The 22,405-nt window shown below is 39.6% G+C and overlaps 2 protein-coding genes across 4 annotated transcripts in view; one reads left to right on the forward strand and one right to left on the reverse strand.

The window, feature by feature from the left end:
- The window catches only part of rorb (RAR-related orphan receptor B), a 203,297-nt gene that overhangs the window by 61,768 nt on the left and 119,124 nt on the right, over positions 1 to 22,405 (reverse strand). The window contains exons 1-2 of one of the 3 annotated variants that reach the window (XM_055633071.1): positions 8,191 to 10,324; positions 3,291 to 3,376 (exon numbers count right to left, since the gene is read on the reverse strand). In XM_055633071.1, the coding sequence (XP_055489046.1) occupies positions 3,291 to 3,376; positions 8,191 to 8,209 (105 nt within the window). In that variant the 5' untranslated portion in view covers positions 8,210 to 10,324. Of the gene's footprint in view, positions 1 to 3,290; positions 4,577 to 8,190; positions 10,325 to 22,405 lie in introns of those variants that run through there. The other 2 variants (XM_055633072.1, XM_055633070.1) reach the window with 2 other exon arrangements.
- LOC129695774 (uncharacterized) overlaps positions 1 to 22,405 on the forward strand; it is a 321,989-nt gene that overhangs the window by 32,296 nt on the left and 267,288 nt on the right. The window lies entirely within an intron of this gene.

Below are 22,405 nucleotides of genomic sequence, written 5' to 3' on the forward strand. Positions count from 1 at the left end.
AACTCCACACAGACAGCACCCATAGTCAGGATCCAACCTGGATCTCTGCCGCTATAAGGCAGCTGCTCTACCGCTGCACCACCATGCCACCCATGTTTCATCTTTAACCTAATCTGCCAAAAGGGAAGGAGGATGGGTTTATGTTGGGCATGAATTTATAGCCCACACAATTCTCATTCCCTTTGTCTGGAATGGAGACTTATTTTTATGAGATTTAGAACAGGTCTGATTTGAACCTATTGTCCATCTTATGGATGTCAAATTTTGTGCCATTATTTAAGAAGGGCAGCAAGGATAGCCAAGGAGCTACAGGTTGGTGAGCCTCATGATCTTTTACACCGCTTCACGGTTGCCTCTTAGCTTCCTATTCTCAAGCTCACCGACCTGTAGTTCCCTGGTTTGTCCTTGCTGCCTCTCTTAAATAATCTTTTTCCCAGGCTAGTGGATTCTAAATTGGAGGACTTAGGCTTAAAGTGTGCGGGGAGATATTTAAGAGGAATCTCATGGGAAATCTTTTCACTCAGAGGGTGGTCTGTACCCAGAATGAGATGCCGTAGGAAACTATAGAAATGGATACAATTACAACTTTTAAAAGACATTTGGGCAGATATATAGGGAGAAGTGGTTTAACGGGCTATGGACCAAATGCAGGCAAATGGGATGAGCCCAATATTGTCAATGTGTACAAAATGGGCTGAAGGACCTGTTCCTCTGCTGTACAGCTCTATGACTATGATTTACATGCATTGGTTAAAATCTGGATGAAAGAAACAGAATGAGAACTTAATACATATGCAGAACATAAGAAAAAGCGGAAAAGGGTAATTTGGCACTTCGTGTCTGCTTTGCCAACAATAAAATCAAGGCTAATCTTTTAAATCAGCATCACTAATCCATATTCTTTGATTTACTGTCTAAACATCTATCAGTCTCTATCATTATAGACAGTGGATTAATTATGGCATTGAGCAGTTTTATTTACAGGTGCAGATAAACTGATGTAAAGGAAAATATAAAGCTGATCTGATTAAAATAATGATTCCCCTTATTTGCAAAGAATCAATTCTTCATTAGCCTGGTAAAATGCTGTTTTTATCCTTTCTATGGAACTGTCAGAATCATAACTAACGTGTCTGTCATTTTCTCGGTGAAAGAAAACTGGCTGCTGATAACCCAGGTTTTACATTTGAAAGCAGTAGATTCAATTATCAGGACACTTGCCAGCTGCATTGTTTAGGTGTGAACACAACACAAAACAAGTCTTGGATTGTCGACATCATGCAAAAGATATAAAGGATAGGATAATGCCATCTTTCACAAGTTATGATCTGACTGCATAATACATGAGTTGTGGAGTTACAACTGTGTTATGTCTGGTTGGGGCACGGGTTGCAAAAGGAATAAATAAAAATACCATCAAGCGTATTGAGACTAAAGCTAAAATCCGGCTTTGAAAAGGGCATCTGACTGCCAATATCCATCAGCTATTCCATTTAAACATGAACAGACAGAGAAATATCAGCACCTTCACAGAGATTAAAGAGCTTTCTTTCTCTAAATTCAATGATGACATCGGTACCCTTAAGAACGTGGTAAATTAGTCAGTGAGATGAGACTGAATAGAGCTGCAAAGGAAGTAAAGTAAAAGTGAATTGAGATGAAAAGGATCAAGCTGCTCGTTAAAGGTACGGGAAATTAATTACAATTTGATCAATGTATCAAACAAGGAGTTCAACCAATCGTGCCGAATAGAACAGTGGTAGGTTTGCATGAAAAATTATTTCTATTAATTAATCTTGGAATATTGATCTTCCTACATGTATTATGAACTTACATTGAAGCCTTCTTCAAAATAAAACAGTGTGTAACACAAGTGCCTCTGGAGTGATTCCATAATGTTTCTTGCTACTATGATCATTTGAAAAGTAATGAATCTGCTTTAGTTTCCTACCCTCCTTATGAAGATATCATTAGCTGGTGGATTCAGGTACTTATATAACAGAAATCTGAAGTGGATGACTAAGTCATTAAGTTCGAATTTGGACTAATTCGGCTAAAAAGAATTTGTAACATATCATTGGTATAACTATAATCACATCATTTTATTTACATGCACTCATTTCAGTTACATGCACCACGAATGTGATAGACTGGGCTACATCAACACCTCTCTGCAATTTGTCGCTATCTTGGGCAGAACTGTTGCCAAACTAAGCTATGATGCATTCTGAAAGTATGCTTTCTACAGTGCATCTGTAGGTTGGTAAGAGTCATTGGAGATGTGCTGAACTCCCTGAGTTCTCTGAGGTAGGAGAGGCTTTGGTGTGCATTCTAGGCCATAGCATGAATGTGGTTGTATTTTAATTCTCAATTAGCCACATGTGATAATGCCCAGTGTACCGAAAAAATACGCCATGGGGAACATAGAAACATAGAAAATGTTGTGATGTATGGTATACCAAAGATAGACACAAAGTGAGGGAGTAACACAAGGGGTCAGGCAGCATCTCTGGAGAAGGTCCCGACCCAAAAGATCACATAGAAACATAGAAAATAGGTGCAGGAGTAGGCCATTCGGCCCTTGGAGCCTGCACCGCCATTCAATATGATCATGGCTGATCATCCAACTCAGTATCCCGTACCTGCCTTCTCTCCATACCCCCTGATCCCTTTAGCCACAAGGGCCACATCTAACTCCCTCTTAAATATAGCCAATGAACTGGCCTCAATCACCCCTATTGCTTTTTCACCAGAAATGCTGCCTGACCCAATGAGTCACTATTGCAGTTTATCGCAGTCGCTGCCTCAAAAAGGCTGGTAGTATCATCAAAGACCCACACCATCCTGGCCACACACTAATCTCCCTGCTACCTTCAGGTAGAAGGTACAGGAGCCTGAAGACTGCAACAACCAGGTTCAGAAATAGCTACTTCCACACAGCCATCAGGCTATTAAACCTGGCTCGGCCAAAACTCTGATTATTAACAACCCATTAACTGTTATTTGCACTTTATCAGTTTATTTATTCACGTGTGTATATATTTATATTATGGTATATGGACACACTTATCTGTTTTGAAGTAAATGCCAACTATGTTCTGTGTGCTGAAGCAAAGCAAGAATTTCATTGTCCTATACAGGGACACATGACAATAAACTCACTTGAACTTGAACTTGAACTCCAGCACTTTGTGTCAATCTGAAGCACACTATTACTGTTAAATCTTGCTGAAACATAGATTAGCACATCAGTTTGCTATTAAGTACATTAAAAAAAATTGTCATCTTACCTTACAGCCTTCACAAGTGATGACTCCATAGTGGATCCCTGAGGATTTATCACCACAGATCTTGCAAGGTATCACTTCAATTTGAGCTACAGAAAAAGTGTAAATATGCGTTAGCAATTCTGCATAGATCAATGGTAGACAGAAAGACAGAGGTTGCATCATTGACAACACCTCATCATTATCAAAACAAGTAATGTGAAAGATGTAATATCCAGAAATATCCAGTGGAAGCATTTTCATTTTATCTTCCTGAAGCTGATTATATAAAAGCAATCCAATTGAAGTCCTCTTTATACGATAAACTTCTGTGGTTACACCAGGTAACTTCCTGCCCTCGTGGCTACTCTCCACGACTGAAATTCAGGAGTGAGAATACTTGCACGTTAATAACACATTTTTTTCCAACTGAGAATTGTTCCCAAAATTTAAGATGTGTTTCAAGAAGCACCAGTGGTGCACTGGTGCGGAGACCCTTGTAGTATTTTCAGCCATATGTTCACGTGTCAGTTTGAGCACCATTAAGCCTATTATTATACCTTCATTACCCTGCATTTTCAGAAAGCAATCAATCTTTGTGGATCATCACATTACAATTGAATTTTTCATGTACTAAACTTTACGTTTAGCTCTAACACAAAAATATTTATTGATTTTTAAGTGAGGATGACATATGCTTCTGCAGATGCGTTCAGTCAATGCTTCCTGACTGATAACTAACTGGAGTTGGGTTAAAATATAAATTACAGAAAAGCAAGTTATTTATTTCCTTCAATTCCATATACAGTACTGGAGGAGTGTTACAACAACTTGCTCCCAACAGCTTAACAGCCACACTCATAGACAGATTTATTCCCCTTCTTTTCCTAACAAAACATAATTAAAAATTGCCACGATTGGAGTGAAATGTTTCACGGGATTAAAAATAGTTTTCATAGATTCCATGAACATAGCAAAGCACCAAAGCACAGGAGCAGGCTCTTTGGCCCACAATATCTGTGTCGAATACAATGCCAAGGTAAACATCGCATCTGCCTGCACATGACCCAAATCCCACCATTCCTAGCATATCCGTGTACCTAAAAGATTCTAAAAAAAGTGGAGGCAGGCAGTCTGCCTCCACTATCATCCTTAGCAGCATGTTCTGAACACTCATCACCCTCTCTTTAAAAAAATGGCCTTGCATGTCTCCTTTAAACTTTGCTCCTATCATGTCACAGCTTAATTGAGTTATGCCAAACAGAAACAGGTCCTATTGCCCAACTAGTCCATGCTGCCAAGGATACCTCTCCATCCTAATCCCATTTGCCTGCATTTGGACCTTATCCCTCTAAACCTTTTCTATCCATGTACCTCTCCAAATGTATTTTTAAACATTGTAATTGCACCTCCCCCATCACTTCCTATGGCAGCTCATTCCTTATACACACCATCCTCTGTGTTAGAAACTTGCCCCTCATGACCCCAGTAAATCTTTCCCCTCTCACAAACCTATGCCCTTTTACTTTTAGACTCGCCTACCCTGGGAAAAAGACTTGGAAGGTCTACCCTATCTATATCCCACTTAATTTTCTAATCCTCTATAAGGTCACCTCTCAGCCTTATCCACACCAGGAAAAACAGTCCAAACTTATCCAATCTCTTCTTGTAACCCAAGCCCCCCCAGTCCAGTAAATATTTTGCACACCCATCTTAGTTTAATTACATCATTCCTATAGCATAGCAATCTGAAATATATACAATAGAAAAAGGCAGTCCAAACCAAGAATTTGTTCCATTGTTACAAATCATCCCAAATGCTTTACTCCTCAGTTGATGAAGGCAAGAACAGCCTTCAGCACTCTGTCTTACCTGTGTCACCACTTTTAAGGAAGTATGTACTTGTATCCTAAGTTCTTAGTATTCAATAAACTATTGCGAGCCCTGCCATTCACTGTGTATGTTGTGACCTGAACTTAGAATAGTATAGGAACCTGAGGGACAACTATATTTACACAAAGTGGTGGTAGGTCTATGAAACAAGCTGCCAGGTGGGGTCGTTGGGGCAGGTACTATCACAATGTTTACGAAAAAGGACAGGTTCATGGATAGATAGGTATAGAGGGATATAGGCCAAATGCAGGCAGGCGAGACTAATGTAGATGGGACATTTTGGTCAGCGTAGGCAGGTTGGCCTGAAGGGCCTGTCTTTTTATGGAAATGCCTCTATGCCTCAGGATATCATTACTCTCTTCCCCGAATACACTAGCTTCCACAACATAATCCATTGTAAATAAAGGTAAAAGTGCTCAGATAAGATCTCGCCCATCTCCAATGGCTCCCCCCATAGATTGTCATACTGAACCTTCAGGGGACCTATTTCTTCCTAGTTATGATATTGTTCTCAATATATGCAGCAAACCTTTTCAGATTCTGCTCTATCTTATTTGTCAGGGATATCATATGTTCCCTTTCTACTCCCTTAATGTCAGGCTTAACCGTACTCCTTCCTGCCTTATTCTCTTCATGGGACTAGCTTGATCCCAGCTCCCCACCCCTGACACATGCCTACTTCTTTTTCCTGACTCGAGCCTCAACATCCCGTTAACCTGCATCCCTAATCCAGCCAGCCTGGCCATCATTCCGGCAGGATGATTCTAGCTCTGAATCTATCCTATCTCACTTTTAAAAGCCTCCACTTGTCAGCATCCCTTCACCTGCTAACAACCTCTTCCAATAAATCTTTGCAAGTTCCTGTCTAATGTCATTAAAGTTAGCCTTGCACCAGTTTAGGACATTAACTTGTGGATCAGTCCTACCATGTTCCACAATGCTTCTGAAATGAATAGGATTGTGGTCACTGGTCCTAAGGTGCTCCTCCGTTGTCACCTCAGCCACTTACTTGCCCACTCTTCTTTCCTAACAAAGTCTTGCTTGACATTCTCCCTGTTTTAATTTATTCCCAGCTCTGTTAAAAATTACTGCTAGTGCCCAGGGCAAAGGGCAGTGTTAACAGAACTCACAAACAAGATGCAGTATGTAAAATATCAGGTACAATAGTGATATATAACATGAAACAAAAATAAAATTATTATGTAAAAGAATATGTGTGTTATGATTGTGTTTATAATTTGTTTGGTTGTTTTGTTGTTTGTCTTTTGCACAAAAGTCCGCGAGCATTGCCACTTTTCATTTCACTGCACATCTCGTATGTGTATGTGACAAATAAACTTGACTTGACTTGACTTGAAATACCAAACAATACCAAATTTATCAGAAACTTACAATTTGTTCTTGTTCCTGTCAATGTAATGAATAATAGTCTTGATATTACAGTGTGAACATTATTTCTCTTCTCTCCTGTCCAAAGATATCGTGCACTAAATTTGATAATCTGTCAGAGATCAATATTTTTTTACCAGTCTTCTTTGAAACTCTGATTTTGAGTACAAATGCCTCTGACAAATCTCATCTGTTTATCTTTCAAACAAGTCCAGGGTACGGCTTGCATTTATTGAGTGCTCTAAATGCAGGGAAATATTGCAAGCTGTTTCATAAGGGCTTTGGGGTGGGGTTGGCGGGATAGGCCAAAATAGGCCAAAATAAAATAACTGGGAACTGCCTACTTTACACTACATAGAACCAAATCATAATGCCAATTTTCTAGATGAGGATTCAACTATTGTAATGGCATTTGCTTCTTATCAATACAACACAGACAATATCTCATTAAATCACCTCATCAATGGGACTAAGTGAAACAACAGAACAAGGCGAAATTATGATCAGACTAGAAATGGATGGACTAATTAGGGTTGTCCTGACATCATCTCGTTGGACTGCAGATAACTGGGACGATTTAATTCTTGCAATTATAAATTTGTTGGTGTACAAAGTAAAAGGTGTTTAGTATTCCAGTCACCTATTATATTCTACAGGACTGCTGTAATATGCAAATTGCTTTCACAAGCCTTTCCAAAAGGTCACACAAGGTTAAATAATTGTTTAGTGAAATTAAGGAATCATATTTTAAAATCTTGATTCATTTGTTGTTGTAAGTATTTATTTTTACCTGTTCTTTGGATGCAAAGGCAAAAAAATATATATTTTTAGAGGCTTAGTTTTCACACCGAAGCATTTAGTAAAAATCTAATATACCTTCTGAAAGAAAGGAGAGTAGGAACAGGTATAAATTGCAAGAAAAAGATGTTATTTGGGGAGATGCTATATTTTAAAGTGTTTTTTTAAACCACAACAAATATCTGAAAAAATTAACAAAAAGTTTGCTAAATACTTTTTCATGAAGAAAACTTCACTGCAAAATACATACCATTACAGGTCTAGATTGAAGCGGTGTGATTCAATCAGATTTAGATAGTATTAACTGAAACAAAATCACTTTTTAACCATCTTTTGTAATCTCAGTATGTCACAAATGTAATAAAAATAAATGGCCACAGCTTAAAAGGAAACCCAATCTGTTTCTGCTGACACAGCACTCTTCTTTTAAACAGATTAAAATCTAATCCTAAATACCTTTGCCCACCTCAGGCCTGCATCAAAATGCAGTTTAAAACACAATGTTTGCCATGAAATTTATGACTGCACTTATTTAATATTTAAGGAAGAATGTAAATACTGTCTCCTCAACTTACATTTTATTGAACAAAGTTAGGGATATGGTATAACATGGGTAAGAGAACTGAATTAATATGATCATTTTTTAAAAATCTATTGGCTTTATGAACAATACTAATTGATGGATGGACAAAAATAAATAGAATAAAAGCATACAAATAGTCTCAATGGATGGATGACTCAATCCATGTCTATTAGAAAATAATCCATTTAGCTATACCTTCTAAACACCTGTATTAATATAACCTCAATTCTACATAAATCTTTGATGCAGTCCTCTACTTACTTATAACTTCAGTTTTCATCTTCTGATGTGTCTGACACTTGCTATCAGTAAGAACAATGGCATAAAATACCAGTCCCTCCTTGACAGACAAATATGATCCTCTTGACAGCCAGCGCTATCCCATAATAGCATTAAAAAGGAAGAATTATTAAGGAGATGGACTGTACCATTCGCATAATAATAAGATGGGGGTGCCTGGAGAATTTTACCCTCACTGCTACTTTCAATTCAATTTCTGTCCCTTTAACTGCCATTTGCAGAGAGGATAGTTTTGTAGAAAACACTTCTGTAAACTTATTTTTTTTACAGATATCCCTCCAATGGTACATTTGTGTAATGAAAGCAGTGAGATGAGTTTAACCTACAGTGAAATCTGCAACTAGACAATTGCAAGCAAGTCCATCGACCAAACGTATGGACTCAAAACAGCTTTGCGCAGCACCTGAGCAATTAAGGTACAGGTGCAAACATGTGTCAATATTTGAGAGAAGTGGTAGGTCGGGTTTTGCTGGGAAAATAGCACACACTGCAAATCTGCAAATTAGTCAGTGAATACGTTCGATTATGAGACGTGTTAGAGACCGTGAAACTCCAGAACCTGCTGGTCAATTTGCTAACCTCATTATCACATCCCTAGCCTTCCAATTATTTTTAAGATCTGCTGAATTTGCACGTGAATTGTCCATCAAAGGTGTAAATACATTTGCAACATTGTGATATGTGTTAATACATCCCAATGTATCTCTTTGCTCCGACATTTAACACTTTTAAGTTCCATTATTTCTGGACGCAAGTTTGTCTTCAATTATGATTTTGTTAATCTTTTTTTTTTACATCTCCTATGTTTAAGATGTCAGAATAGAAGCAGGAGCAGGTCAATCTTCCCCACTCGCATCCTCCACCATTCAATGACTTTCCTGCACTATCCCTATATTCCTTGATTTCCTTAACGTCTAAAAAAACTTGAATTTACTCGGCAACTGAGTGTCCTAACATATTACATAGAAACTGCCAAGAATCCACTGTCGGAAGAAAGGCCCTGACCCAAAATGTCACCTATCCATGATCTCCACACACGTTGCCTGACCCGCTGAATTATTCCAGCATTCTGTGTCCTTTTTTTTGTAAACCAACATCTGCAGTTCCTTGTTTCCACAAGGATTCATTGCCCATGAGTAGCAACATTTCCTCTCAACCTCATCCTGAATGCCAACATGTGCCTACCCCAGCCAGGGGAGTCATCAATTCTGTATCTGTCCTGTCGGGAATTCTGTGCATTTCAATCTGATCACCTCTCATTCTTCTAAACTCTGGAGAGTAGAGAGCCATAGAATTATAAAGCACAGAAACGCACCTCCCTTCCATTGATTCCATCTACACCACGCTGCCTCAGCAAGACCATCAGCGTAATCAAAGACGAGTATCACCTCCAGATTCAGGGATAGTTTCTTTCCAGCTGTTGTCAGACAATGGAACCATCCCATCAACAACTAGAGAGTGTTCCTGAGCTACTGTCTACCCCATTAGAGACGATTGGACTTCCTTTCATCATACTTTATGGGCTTTATCTTGCACTGCATGTTATTCCCTTTACCCTGTATATGTACACTGTGGATGGCTCGATTGTAATCATGTATAGTCTTTCCGCTGACTGGATAGCACACAACAAAAAGAGTAAACCCAACATCTCAGTCTCCATCACAAGAAATAGACTTTTGACTGACATCTCTTACAAACCCATTGACTCCCACAACTATCTCGACTACACCTCTTCCCACCCTGCTTCCTGCAAAGACTCTATCCCCTACTCCAAATTCCTCCGTGTACGCCGCATCTGCGCCCAAGATGAGGTATTCCATACTAGAAACCATTCATTCTTTTAGGTTAAGAAGATTTGTTATTCTTCTCAGAAGATCTTGGATGTGCAGTGGCCCTTTTGCTATAGGCACAAAATATGCTATATGTCGAACCAAAGATGGATTTGCTGAGTAAGAATTTTGAGGTATATGGACTAAAGATAGGTAAATGGAATTGAGGTACACATCAGGGTGAACACAGAAAAAGGCTTATAGAGCTTTGAAGACCTAAAGTTAACATTATATTGTATTAGTGCATAGAGTGGCTGTTACTGTTTCTGACAGTCAATGGGGGAAATATCCCCTGCCTCATGTACCTTTGTAGGAACTGTCGGGGGGGAAACCTTATCCAGGTACATAGACACTTCTGTGAAGTATGCTGTAGTATTTCAGTGAAGCATATGCTGCTGGAAGGAGAGGAGCTTTGTGCAAAGTGCAACAGTTCTGAAGCTAAATCTTCATCAGTCTGAAGAAGGGTTTCGGCCTGAAACGTTGCCTATTTCCTTCGCTCCATAGATGCTGCCACACCCACTGAGTTTCTCCAGCACTTTTGTCTACCTAAATCTTTGGACCTGGGAACAATGATTCCTAAAGAAATTGTCCAAAATTATGATTACTCTCGTTTAATTAGCAAAAGGATATCAAACCATCTGTTTTGAATGTTATTTTGGGGAACATCGAAGTGTTAAGAGCCTGTCCCACTTTGCGATTTTTTAGGTGACTGCCGGCGACTGTCATAGTCGTAGCAGGTCGCCGTAAAAACGCTGACTGGACTCCCCTACAAAAATGTCCACGACAAGCTACAACAACCTATCACCTAGTTGACGTCAAGCAAGCTACTGACCACTGGCGACCCATTAGGATGTCCACCTACGACCACACCTACGGCAAATACGACCACACAGGTAATAACCTACGACAACTGAAGTCAACCTACGTCCATCCGTGGCAGACTACAACCCTGTCGGCGAAAACTGAAGACAATTCAGTCGCCGGTACCTGTCGCCGGTTGACGTAGGTAGTCATCAATGGAATTCACTGAAGACAGCACCGGCAACAACCTACGTCACCTGAGGACAACCTACGACAGCATCTACGTCAGAAGAAGTCAAGCTACGCTCATTGGCGTCGACCCACTGTCGCCGACTGTCCGCAAATATTTTTGAACATGTTGAACATCCAGCGGCAACAAGAAAGACGCTACGACTCTTTGGGCGACTGAGAAGACTACTCACTACCATACAGGCAACACCCCGGCGACAGCCCAGTCGCCTATAAAATAGCCTAAGTGGGACAGGCGCTTTAATGGCTACGTATAATTTGATGAGACCTAAAAATAACTGAAATGCCTAATTCGGGATTTGTGGAAACATGGAGATGTCAGGAGCAGTCAATGGAGGCACATTCCGCACACCCACATTTCAGTGTGGTGATGACAGGTTGCAGTCCAGGCAATTATAGAAATGCCTGCAAATTAAGATTTTTACAATACTACTTCTGGTGGTGCAATCATTTGACATGACCAATACAAGCCTCCTATTTTTGTAGGAGAGATGACGTCAAATAAAATATGTACCATTGTTCAGATTGTAAAATGCAACTCCTCATTTCATCAAAGATCAGTCAGCAGTTTTCCAATAACTGTTTAAACACAATTAAAGCTATTGTTCTTGCCTGGGTGAACAATAGTATGAGTTTGCAGTGTCTGCTATGTCATGGCGCTAATCCACTGGTCCTCATTATAAATTATGTAAATTAAAAAAAAACTTAATTGGGACATGCCGTGCTCATAGGCAGAGTTGAAAGCGTTGTGTAAATTACTAAAGGTCCCGATATTTCAGCTGAGAAACAGGTGCACAACTTTACACACCATTTCTTCCCTGGGGATTAATGTGCTGTAATTTCTGAAAGATTGCAGTGAATCTTCCTCGTTATTTTGTTACTTCTCCAATTACATCTCTGTGACATATCATCGTGTTACAGCTATTCAAAACATTAGCAATGCTGCTTTTGGCAAAATATTATTTATTGGATATTAATTTTCTCATTAATATTTTTACTTCTACTCTTTAATTCAATCTCTCACCTGCTTCTACTCAGGTGGAGAACAGTCCTGTTTCAAAGTGATTTTTTTCGAACTGAATTTTCCATTTCATAATCATGTACTCTTGGACTTCAATCACATAAGCATAAACTTCCAATGTACTAGTGAGGGGATCATGACAGCAGGAAATCTAAATATATTTAAAAATGCAATATTCAATGCAGAATTCATCAACGCAGCATCAAGATTCATTGATCTGTATCAATCAGGACACCCAATAATCTTCCATAGTTTTAACTGTTTCAAATGAGTTGGTAGGTTGCTCAGTTAAAGAGACAACTCTTTCGATTGTCACTTGTAAAGGCTTGCTAACAGATTGTTTAACTTGGCAGATCATATTTGAAGGCAAGTAGCTATTAAATTTCACAAGAAGTTTAGATTTGTTAACAACCTATTAGACAGTGCAGGACTGTCAAAGAGGAATATTAGGATAGGTGGGAAGGAGCTGCAAATGCTGCTTTATACCGAAGACAGTCTATCTTCAATATTAGGATAGGGATTGAATTATCATGGGGTGCTTCAGACCATCTACATAAACTTCTAAGGAAAGACCTTGAACCCTGAGAAATTTCACACATAACATTTTAAAGACATGCAGGCAAAAGAAAGTTGGCTTCATGCATACACAGTTGTTGCCTCATTCACTCCTTTAGCTGAGAATTATGATAGCTAAATGTGATGAATGACTTATTATGATTCACCCTTCAGTCTGCTATTGAGTGCCAACACCCTTTACATTGTTGTGGGTTAATAATTCAAACATATCCAATTTATATTGTAGTCTGACTCCTGGATTATCTTGGAGAAAGTTACCTCTCCAAAAGGAATGATTAATGCTCAATGTGATTGCTATACGTGGTCCATAAAAATTCATGTAGTTCAATTCCATTAGATTTTGTTCAGCAATTCTTTATTCTGATTGTTTATATGTCAGAGGTACATATGAATGAACCACATATTATTTCTAAACAACATTTCTTTCAAAGCAAAATCTTAGTGTTTTTCATGCAAGATAACCACACAGTTTTAGTGTAACTGGTCACCCTTGTAAGTGGATTACATGACCCTTACAATCCCGAATGCATCTGTCACTGCCCAATAGTAAGGACATGTTAAGCAGACTTATTGAAAGATTCGTCAGAGATGTCAGTGGCAAGAAAGGTCATACAGAAGAGGTGATAAGGAGAAGCAATGGTATGGGGGGGGGGGGGGTTAGATTATGGGATCCACGTGGTTGTAGAAGGCATTGTTCATGGTCCCAGTGGTGATCAAGGGGAGCAAAAGTAGCAAACTACAACAATGTAATCAATATTTGTGAAAGTTTTATATGGAAGAATGTACTTTTCCAACTGGTTATTTTGTTCAGACCACAGCACAGCACCCTGTGATTACATTATTCAATCTGGCTCCTGCTGTATTAAAACAGAAGGACATAGACACTGCTCTCCTGCAGTTCAAACTCTGTAGACCCCAGTTCATAAGTTAATTAGTTCCAGGAGCAGAATTAGTCCATTTGACCCACCAAGTCTACTCCACCATTCAATCATGGGTGATCTATTTTTCCCTCTCAACCCCATTCTCCTGCCTTCTCCCCATAATCCCTAACACCTGTACTAATCAAGAATCTGTCAATCGCCAATTAAAAAATATCCAGTTCCTCACCTCCACAGCCGTAAGTGTAAAAAAAAATGCCATAACGATATGGAGTTGTACAATTGTAGATAGCACAAATGTATGGGAGAGAATAGTTTCAGGACAAAGTTAAAAGGGCTTAAAAATAAATGCTGAAATAGGCTGATATAAACGACCCGCAAAACAGAAAAGAAACGTGCAGTTACAATGATTCAATAACCTGAAGCGAAACTGGGAAATTACTCAGAAACTGGCCAAAAAGGGAATGGATAGAAGTGCAAAGATGGAACAAAGTGACATTGCATGAAAATAGTTTTCAGATTGTCAACTGAGTCGCTCTAACTTGCCTGACAATACCGCAGAGCTTGACTAACAGGGATCCATGTGGATCAGTTCCTAAAAGGAAATGGAAAATGACTGAAAGGGTAATTGACAGACTTGCATTAAATGCCAGTCAAACAGAAGAAAACAAAGCAGCAGCCCCAGAGCACATTTTGTTTTGAAGTTGCTTTTTGCTGGTTGATTTACATTTCCCAAGCTCCTTTTGAGCAGGTTCAGGAAATTTTTAAGCAGGAGCTAGCATGCATGGAGCTGGAAGTGGCTTTCTTTTATCATTCTGCCAAACAGATGGGGTGATGTTCGCACATCAAGTGGTTTTTATTTCTTTTTGTTGACTACTTCAGATAACCACTCCAGAAGTGGGAAAACAATGCACTTTGAACACATTTATATTAGCACTATCTTTATGGATACATCTGCACAGGAAGCAGAACATTATTGTGGAGAAATTCGGAATGTAATTTTGTCAAAGGGCAGGGACTTTGGATGATTTAACAATATCGTTAATGAAGGAAACAAGGAGTAGCCTTTGATCTTCCATGCAACTGGTTTGATCTTCCCTGCGACTGGTTTCTACAATTGATGGTGATGCATATCAACAAGAAGAGAAAACTTGTTTTATTGTATTTTTGGATCTATTGAATTTGCTGTTCATCACATATGTGACACCCAGATTGTTTGTGAAAGCCGTTTGAAACATTTCCATTCAACATGTTCACTTTTATTTTACTGTGTGTTATCTTGCAGTCTTGTCTTGCTGCAGTCATGTATTATGCAATTTTGTTGAGTAACAATACTCAGATGCTTAATCAGTACTTCAAAGAAGATGCTCGGGAGCAGATCTTACGTCTTGGTTGTTTTTAAAGATGAATTTTATTGATGGATCAAGAAGGAAGTCAGATACTCATCCACCACTGGTCTAGCACAGTATCAAGGGCATAGCTTTTCCTCACTTTCCCCATCTCCTGAAAATTATTAACAATCAAAAGCATGGAATGGAAAGATGTAGACACAAAGAACTGCAAAAGCTGGTTTCCAAGAAAAGACAAAAAGTGCTGGAGTAACTCAGGCAACATCTCAGGAGAACATGGAATAGGCAACATTTCTGGCCTAGACTCTTCTTCAGAATGTGAAGGTGAAGGTTAAGCCACATTGCTAGCCATAGGTTTTTACTCCACTTGGTGGTGCCATTTGCTGGGAATGAAATTCATTTGTTGAGTGAACGGTCATCTGCCTTTTATGTATGGGAGGAAATCTCTCGACACCTAACAGCAAATCAACAATGATTAGCACACCTCTTCATCATGCAATTATTAAATCAAACCATTTAAAATATGGCATTCTCTCACCAAGCAGCCAGCAATAAGCCATTGATTAACATAGCTTGTATCTCTTTCCACAGATACTGCCTTACACAGTGAGTATTTCCAGCATTTTCTGTTCTTTTGTTAAAATGTAGACCAGTTACATTCCATTCTTAATTCACTCATTCTCAAATGAGCTTCATGAGCCATTTAGAAACATAGAAACATAGAAAATAGGTGCAGTAGTAGGTCATTCGGCCCATCGAGCCTGCACCACCATTCAATATGATCATGGCTGATCATCCAACTCAGTGTCCTGTACCTGCCTTCTCTCCATACCCCCTGATACCTTTAGCCACAAGGGCCACATCTAACTCCCTCTTAAATATAGCCAATGAACTGGCCTCAACTACCTTCTGTGGCAGAGAATTCCACAGATTCACCACTCTCTGTGTGAAAAATGTTTTTCTCATCTCGGTCCTAAAAGACTTCCCCCTTATCCTTAAACTGTGACCCCTTGTTCTGGACTTCCCCAACATCGGAAACAATCTTCCTGCATCTAGTCTGTCCAACCCCTGAAGAATATTGTAAGTTTCTATAAGATCCACCCTCAATCTTCTAAATTCTAGCGAGTACAAACCGAGTCTATCCAGTCTTTCTTCATATGAAAGTCCTGACATCCCAGGAATTCATGCATGTTGGCACCCATGACATAGGTAAATGGGTAAGGTCTTGCAGAGGAAAGGGGTTATGAAGCTTCATGCATCTAGCCTGTCCAACCCCTTAAGAATTTTGTACGTTTCTATAAGATACCCCCTCAATCTTCTAAATTCTAGCGAGTACAAGCCGAGTCTATCCAGTCTTTCTTCATATGAAAGTCCTGACATCCCAGGAATCAGTCTGGTGAACCTTCTCTGTACTCCATCTATGGCAAGAATGTCTTTCACAGTTAATTCCACAGTAGAGTACGATGCTGTCACAGCATAGTAGTTACATTACTGTGATTATAAATTAATAATCCAGTGACATGAGTACTAATCCCACCAATGCAGCTGTAGAATTCAAATTAATAGTTTGGATCTTGAAAAAAAGAGCAAGTAACATTTATTTTGCCACTAATTCTGGATTGTTGTTAAACACCCATCTGGTTCATTAACCACTGCAGTCTGTGTTTTTTATCCATTCTCTGATGACACCTAATAAACCATAGAGGAAGTACAGAGAAGGTTCACCAGACCGATTCCTGGGATGTCAGGACTTTCATATGAAGAAAGACTGGATAGACTCGGTTTGTACTCGCTAGAATTTAGAAGATTGAGGGGGGGATCTTATAGAAACTTACAAAATTCTTAAGGGGTTGGACAGGCTAGATGCGTGAAGATTGTTCCCGATGTTGGGGAAGTCCAGAACAAGGGGTCACAGTTTAAGGATAAGGGGGAAATCTTTTAGGACCCAGATGAGGAAAACTTTTTTCACACAGAGAGTGGTGAATCTCTGGAATTCTCTCCCGCAGAAGGTAGTTGAGGCCAGTTCATTGGCTATATTTAAGAGGGAGTTAGATTTGGCCCTTGTGGCTAAAAGGATCAGGGGGTATGGAGAGAAGGCAGGTACAGGATACTGAGTTGGATGATCAGCCATGATCATATTGAATGGCGGTGCAGGCTCGAAGGGCCGAATGGCCTACTCCTTCACCTATTTTCTATGTTTCTATGTTTCTACCAGTGAATGCTGGTGTTGCCACTGATGCCAACATCCCCAAATATATAACTAAAAATTAACTTTTTCTTCACCATCTTCAATGTTGTTCAACAGGCATTTGTTCCTTCACATAATAGATACATGTATTTGCTTCTTTGTAAAATATGTTGGAGCCTCTTTTAAGAGTTCTTTCTGGAAGATCCCTACATTTGGAACCTCAGTTTTAGAAACATATAGTCCAAGATAAATGGTCAAGTAATCTAGAAAGTGAATTTATACACATTAGTCTATAGATGAACAAAGAACAGATTAGATACATCCACTAAGCTGCAGGATATCAAAATCCCCTCCTTTTCAGGCTGATTTGTTTAGATAGATACAAACACTACTGAGCATGCTCCTATTGAATGTATACAGAATGTGTGAAGACTTTAGACTTTAGAGATACAGCGTGGAAACAGGCCCTTTGGTCCACCGAGTCCACACTAACCAGCGATCACCACACTAGGGACAATTTACAATTTTACCAAAGCCAATTAACTTACAAACTTGTCCGTCTTTGGAGTGTGGGTGGATACGGGAGCAATTGAAGAAAACCCACGTGGTCACAGGGACAACATAAAAACCTACATACAGGCAGCACCCATAGTCAGGATCGAACTTGGGACCCTGGCGCTGAAAGGCAGCGACTCTACCACTGCACCACCGTATATGATTTTTGCAATTTTTGTTTATTCAACACGTGATGAACGGTGAAGCGGATTCAAAAGATAAAATGGTCATCTTCTGCTCCTAATTTTATGTTCTTATGTTTTTTGCAGCACAGGACCCCAGTGCCCTGGGATTTAGGGGGTCTGTGGGTTGGAACGGGGGAGGGGATATGGTAGCAGCGCTGCCGATCAAAGATAATCTTTGTCTTTTGTATATCAGGATTTGTTTTTATTTTGAAAGAAATGTGTCCATTATAGCTGCATCTCTCACTCTTCACGCAATAGATTAATCGTCTAAAAAATAATGTAAGATTTCCACAGAGATACATTAACTTAAGGATTAAAATATGATAGAAGAATGCTTTCTCCATGGCTGTCAGAAGAAATTAAAGGCAGTATCACATCAAACGAGGAGACGTAGAGAAATAGGCCTAAGGACTGGAAGGATTTTACGTCAGCAAAGGAGAAACAAGAAATTGATAAAGAAAGTGAAGTGCAATAAGAATAAGGTGGTAAGAAACATAAATAAGTGAATGCAAGGTCAGAACTTGTATGGGTATGCAAAACGTAAAACAAAATAATCAGGGCAAACATGGGTCACATACAGTCAGACACAAGAACATTGTAATTTGGACGTACGTTTCAATTTAGTTTATTGTCATGTGCACCAATGTACAGTGAAAAGCTTTTCTTGCGTGCTAACCAGTCTGCCGAAACACGAGAGAAGAAAGAGCAACAAAATTAAGTAAAGACAGAACACTTAGAAAACAAAAATAGGCTTCAGCAGAGTCTCTGTGGACTCATGAAAAGGAAGAAATGTTTGAAAATCTATTCCGTGAAGATGCAGAAAAACCGTGGTGTGCATAAAGGGAGATAACTAGATTTGTGGATAATATCCCACACAGGAGAATGGTCAACAAAGTCAGAGCACATGGAATTTGGTTATATATTGGGTTAACATGCAGCAAGCAAGAGAAGGAATAAATGTACCTTTCTCAGCTTAGCAAGGCATGATTCGTGGGGTACTGGAAGGATCAATGCTAAGGCCTGAATTATTCATAATCTCTAACACCAATTTGGAATATGTTATTTTTCCTGTGGGCTGATTATACAAAACAAGATGGGATAGTAAGTAAGGAAGAGGATGTAAAGGATTCTGGGGAATTATATATGATTTATTTTAGTGGGCGAGAGCATTGTAGTTGAAATATAATGTGGTGCAAGGGTCTCAGAATAAAGTAGTAGGACATATATGACAGACGAAGGCACATTTCTTCAGAAAGTGGGTGAATCTTTAGAATTCTTCGCCACGGAGGATTGTAGAAACTCATTCAGTCCATGTAAAATAGGGACAGATAGATTTCTGAATATTGAGGGAATAGGGGAATGTGGGACATTGGAGGAAAAATGGAATCGAGATAAAAGGTCAGCTATGATCTTGATGAATGGTGATGCTGGCTCAAAGGATCAGATGGCCTACTCCTGCTCCTAATTATTTTGTTCTTATGTCCTTCAATTTCCCACTCAATGTTACTGGTACTTATCCTCTAGTTGTTGCCATGGCTCCTTCTCTCCCTGCAGTTGAACACACCTCTGTGCACAGTGAATACTATAGGAGATGATTACTCCAAGTACTCATGTTACAGTATTTTGAATAGAACCAGCGACCCATCCGGCCCATCCCAAATGTAAATGTTTTTCAAATTCTGATGATTAAGTTTGCTTCGGGGCACCCTCCGCAGCATTACTGTAAGGACCCATTAACCAGTTTAGAAGGGAAGCCTTCACCTAACAGAAGCCATTCAAGTACCTGGCTTTAATTTGCAGAATATTCTGGCAGATGACAGCCTCTTTAAAAATGCATTGTGTCACGTGCCAAGAAGTTTCATGTTGACAGGCAAAATCTTATCCCCACGGTCACTAACTAATTACAGGTTAGAAAAAGGTATCCTTTTCCAGTAACATAAGCTGCTGTATCTGCCCACCAGCAAAAGCCAACAACAACACAGATTTACTCCAGTGTCCCTAACATCCGTGAGAAACCTGGCATTCCAGAAAAGCCCAGCGCTCTCACATTGGCAGGAGCAATCCCTGGGTAGTTAAAAGAATTCATCAGCTGTCATTGGTAATTTGTCAGTCACTAGCCCGATGGAAAGGTGCATGGAAGTTTGTTATGGGGTTGCAGAGATCTGCAGCACAAGATTACAAAGATGCTGAAGCACACATGTCAATGGAGCTTACACTTTCATGTTCACAGTTATGATATTCCTTGCAAATGGTTTTGATCTCAATCCCATCTCTTACATAAATAATGAAGTATATATCACAAAATCTAAATTTCCTCAAGCACTGATTCTCAGACAGTTGAATATGAGTCATGAATAAAATAAAGTTGTGGCTCTATTCCGTTGTGGCCATTCCTTTTCCCCTTTTCAGAGAAGATAAAAGCACAGGAAAATCCTCAAGGAAACAGACTCGGGAATGGCTTCTTTCCCTCCATTATCAGGCGTCTGAACGGCCCTTCCATAAGTTAGGGTACTGTCCGATTCACCTCTACCCCATTGCAAGGCTTTGTTCAATGTACTGATGCACTATAATGTGCTGCAATGCTGAGCATTACATTCCCACTCTCTGTATCTTCCCCTTTGCTCTATCTATGCCACTTGAGTTGTAATGGTATACCAGATCTGTTTGGATAGCATGCAAAACAAAGCCTTCCACTGTACCTCGGCACATGTTACAATGATAAACCTAAACCTAAATGGAACACCACTCTCTATGGAAAGAAGGGGAGGGGTTGAATGGTAACTAGGCAGATTACAATGTTAAGTCTTTCTACAATCACACTGGTTACATTTTTGGTGACTTTCGACGGATAGGTTGATGAGGGCACGATGAAGGTGCGAAGAATGAAGGCATGGGGAACCATCAGGAGGGAAGATAAATGGAGGACCCAGTGTGGGGGACTGAAAGAGGGGGGAGGGGGAAGAACAAAGGAGGAGCCTGCTGGGATACTTTGTAACCTTGTCAGCACCGTTTATGTGGCGACCATTTGCATACCTTGGGTATGCAAGCAAAGACTTGTCACACGTGACAATAAAGTATTCCATTCCATTCCATGGACGAGGCTGAGGAGTCTCAAGAAAGGTCTCGACCCGAAACATCACCCATTCCTCCTCTACAGAGATGCTGCCTGACCCGCTGAGTTACTCCAGCATTTTGTGTCTAGGCTGAGGAGAAATACAGAAAGAGGCCACTGGAGGTAGATATACTCTGAGACAACCACAATTGCTCAGCTAAGCATCCGCATAGATTTATAAGCAGTGAACCTTGAACAGCAAAGCAGAGCCAGTGGATTTGACAATAAATCTGATAATGAGTTTAGACAAGAAAATGGTTAAAGAATGAGGAGCTTGGTATAAGTAACATCCTGCTTGTATCCTTTCATCTCTCCTCAGCTCTGAAACTTAGCAAGTTCTTTTCAAGCTAAAATGCTCACCCACTGCTCAGCAGAATATTGTGTAACCACACCTGCTTAGCTGTCCACGTGTTTCTAGAGCCTTTCAATTCACTCTCATCTTCACTCCGGTCTCTAATTAAGAAATGTATTGCACAATGTAAAAGTAGTTCAACACAAGGACATCTCAGAGATCAGTCAGTAATTGTAGTAAGTTAGATTTTTTTCTGAATGGAACACTATAACAGAAGTGCTGGCCAGTTAATTATTACATTCTGTGAAGACAAAGGTTTTTTTTCCCCATTGGAACCATTCAAGTGATTTGTCGGCGTAACAGGTAAATCACTGCAAAAGCCAAGCAGAACTGAATTTAGTGACTGGAGAGAAACACATTCTCTGTCAATTAACATCTATATTAAAACTATATATATATTAATACACCTATATTACTAAAACTCTCATCTTGTCTGTGTGTGTGTGGCCGTGCGATTCATGGCCTGAATTACGCTAAAATGATACACGATAGTGCTACAATTTTTGGACCACCTTACTCACCATTGTCCTGTGGTGTGTGGCATCCAATTTTGTTCAGATTGATGGTATATTTTACAAGATATTTACATTTAAAACGTTAAAAATTTGACTTTTCACTTAACTTCTCAGTGTCAAATATCCAAATGCCCACAACTGCCCGCAACGGGTTGCGTTGGGAGAACTGATTTGTTGTGGAATATTGTGTTGGGGGAATGGATTACGTTGGGGGATGAGGCCTCCCCTGAGACAGGGACCCAACGGGTCCCACTTGGTCTATAATAGATAAAAGGGATAACTGACTGTCTTCACCCTCAAACTGGTTTAATTGCTCAGATCCATCCATGCATACTGGTATTAATGCACAATCGGTCTCACAAGCAGCATTTTCAACAGAAACCTTATTTTCTTCTGAAGAAGGGTCCTGACCCAAAATATCCTTTCCATTCCATCCACAGATGCTGACTGACCCACTGAGTTACTGTATCACTTTATATCACACTCAAGATTCCAGTGCTTCCAGTTCCTTGTGTACCCTCTTTATTTTCTTTGTACTTTGCATACTTTGCTTTTCACAATCATAT

Source organism: Leucoraja erinacea, chromosome 3 (genome assembly GCF_028641065.1).
Source record: "Leucoraja erinacea ecotype New England chromosome 3, Leri_hhj_1, whole genome shotgun sequence".
NCBI lineage: Eukaryota > Metazoa > Chordata > Chondrichthyes > Rajiformes > Rajidae > Leucoraja > Leucoraja erinaceus.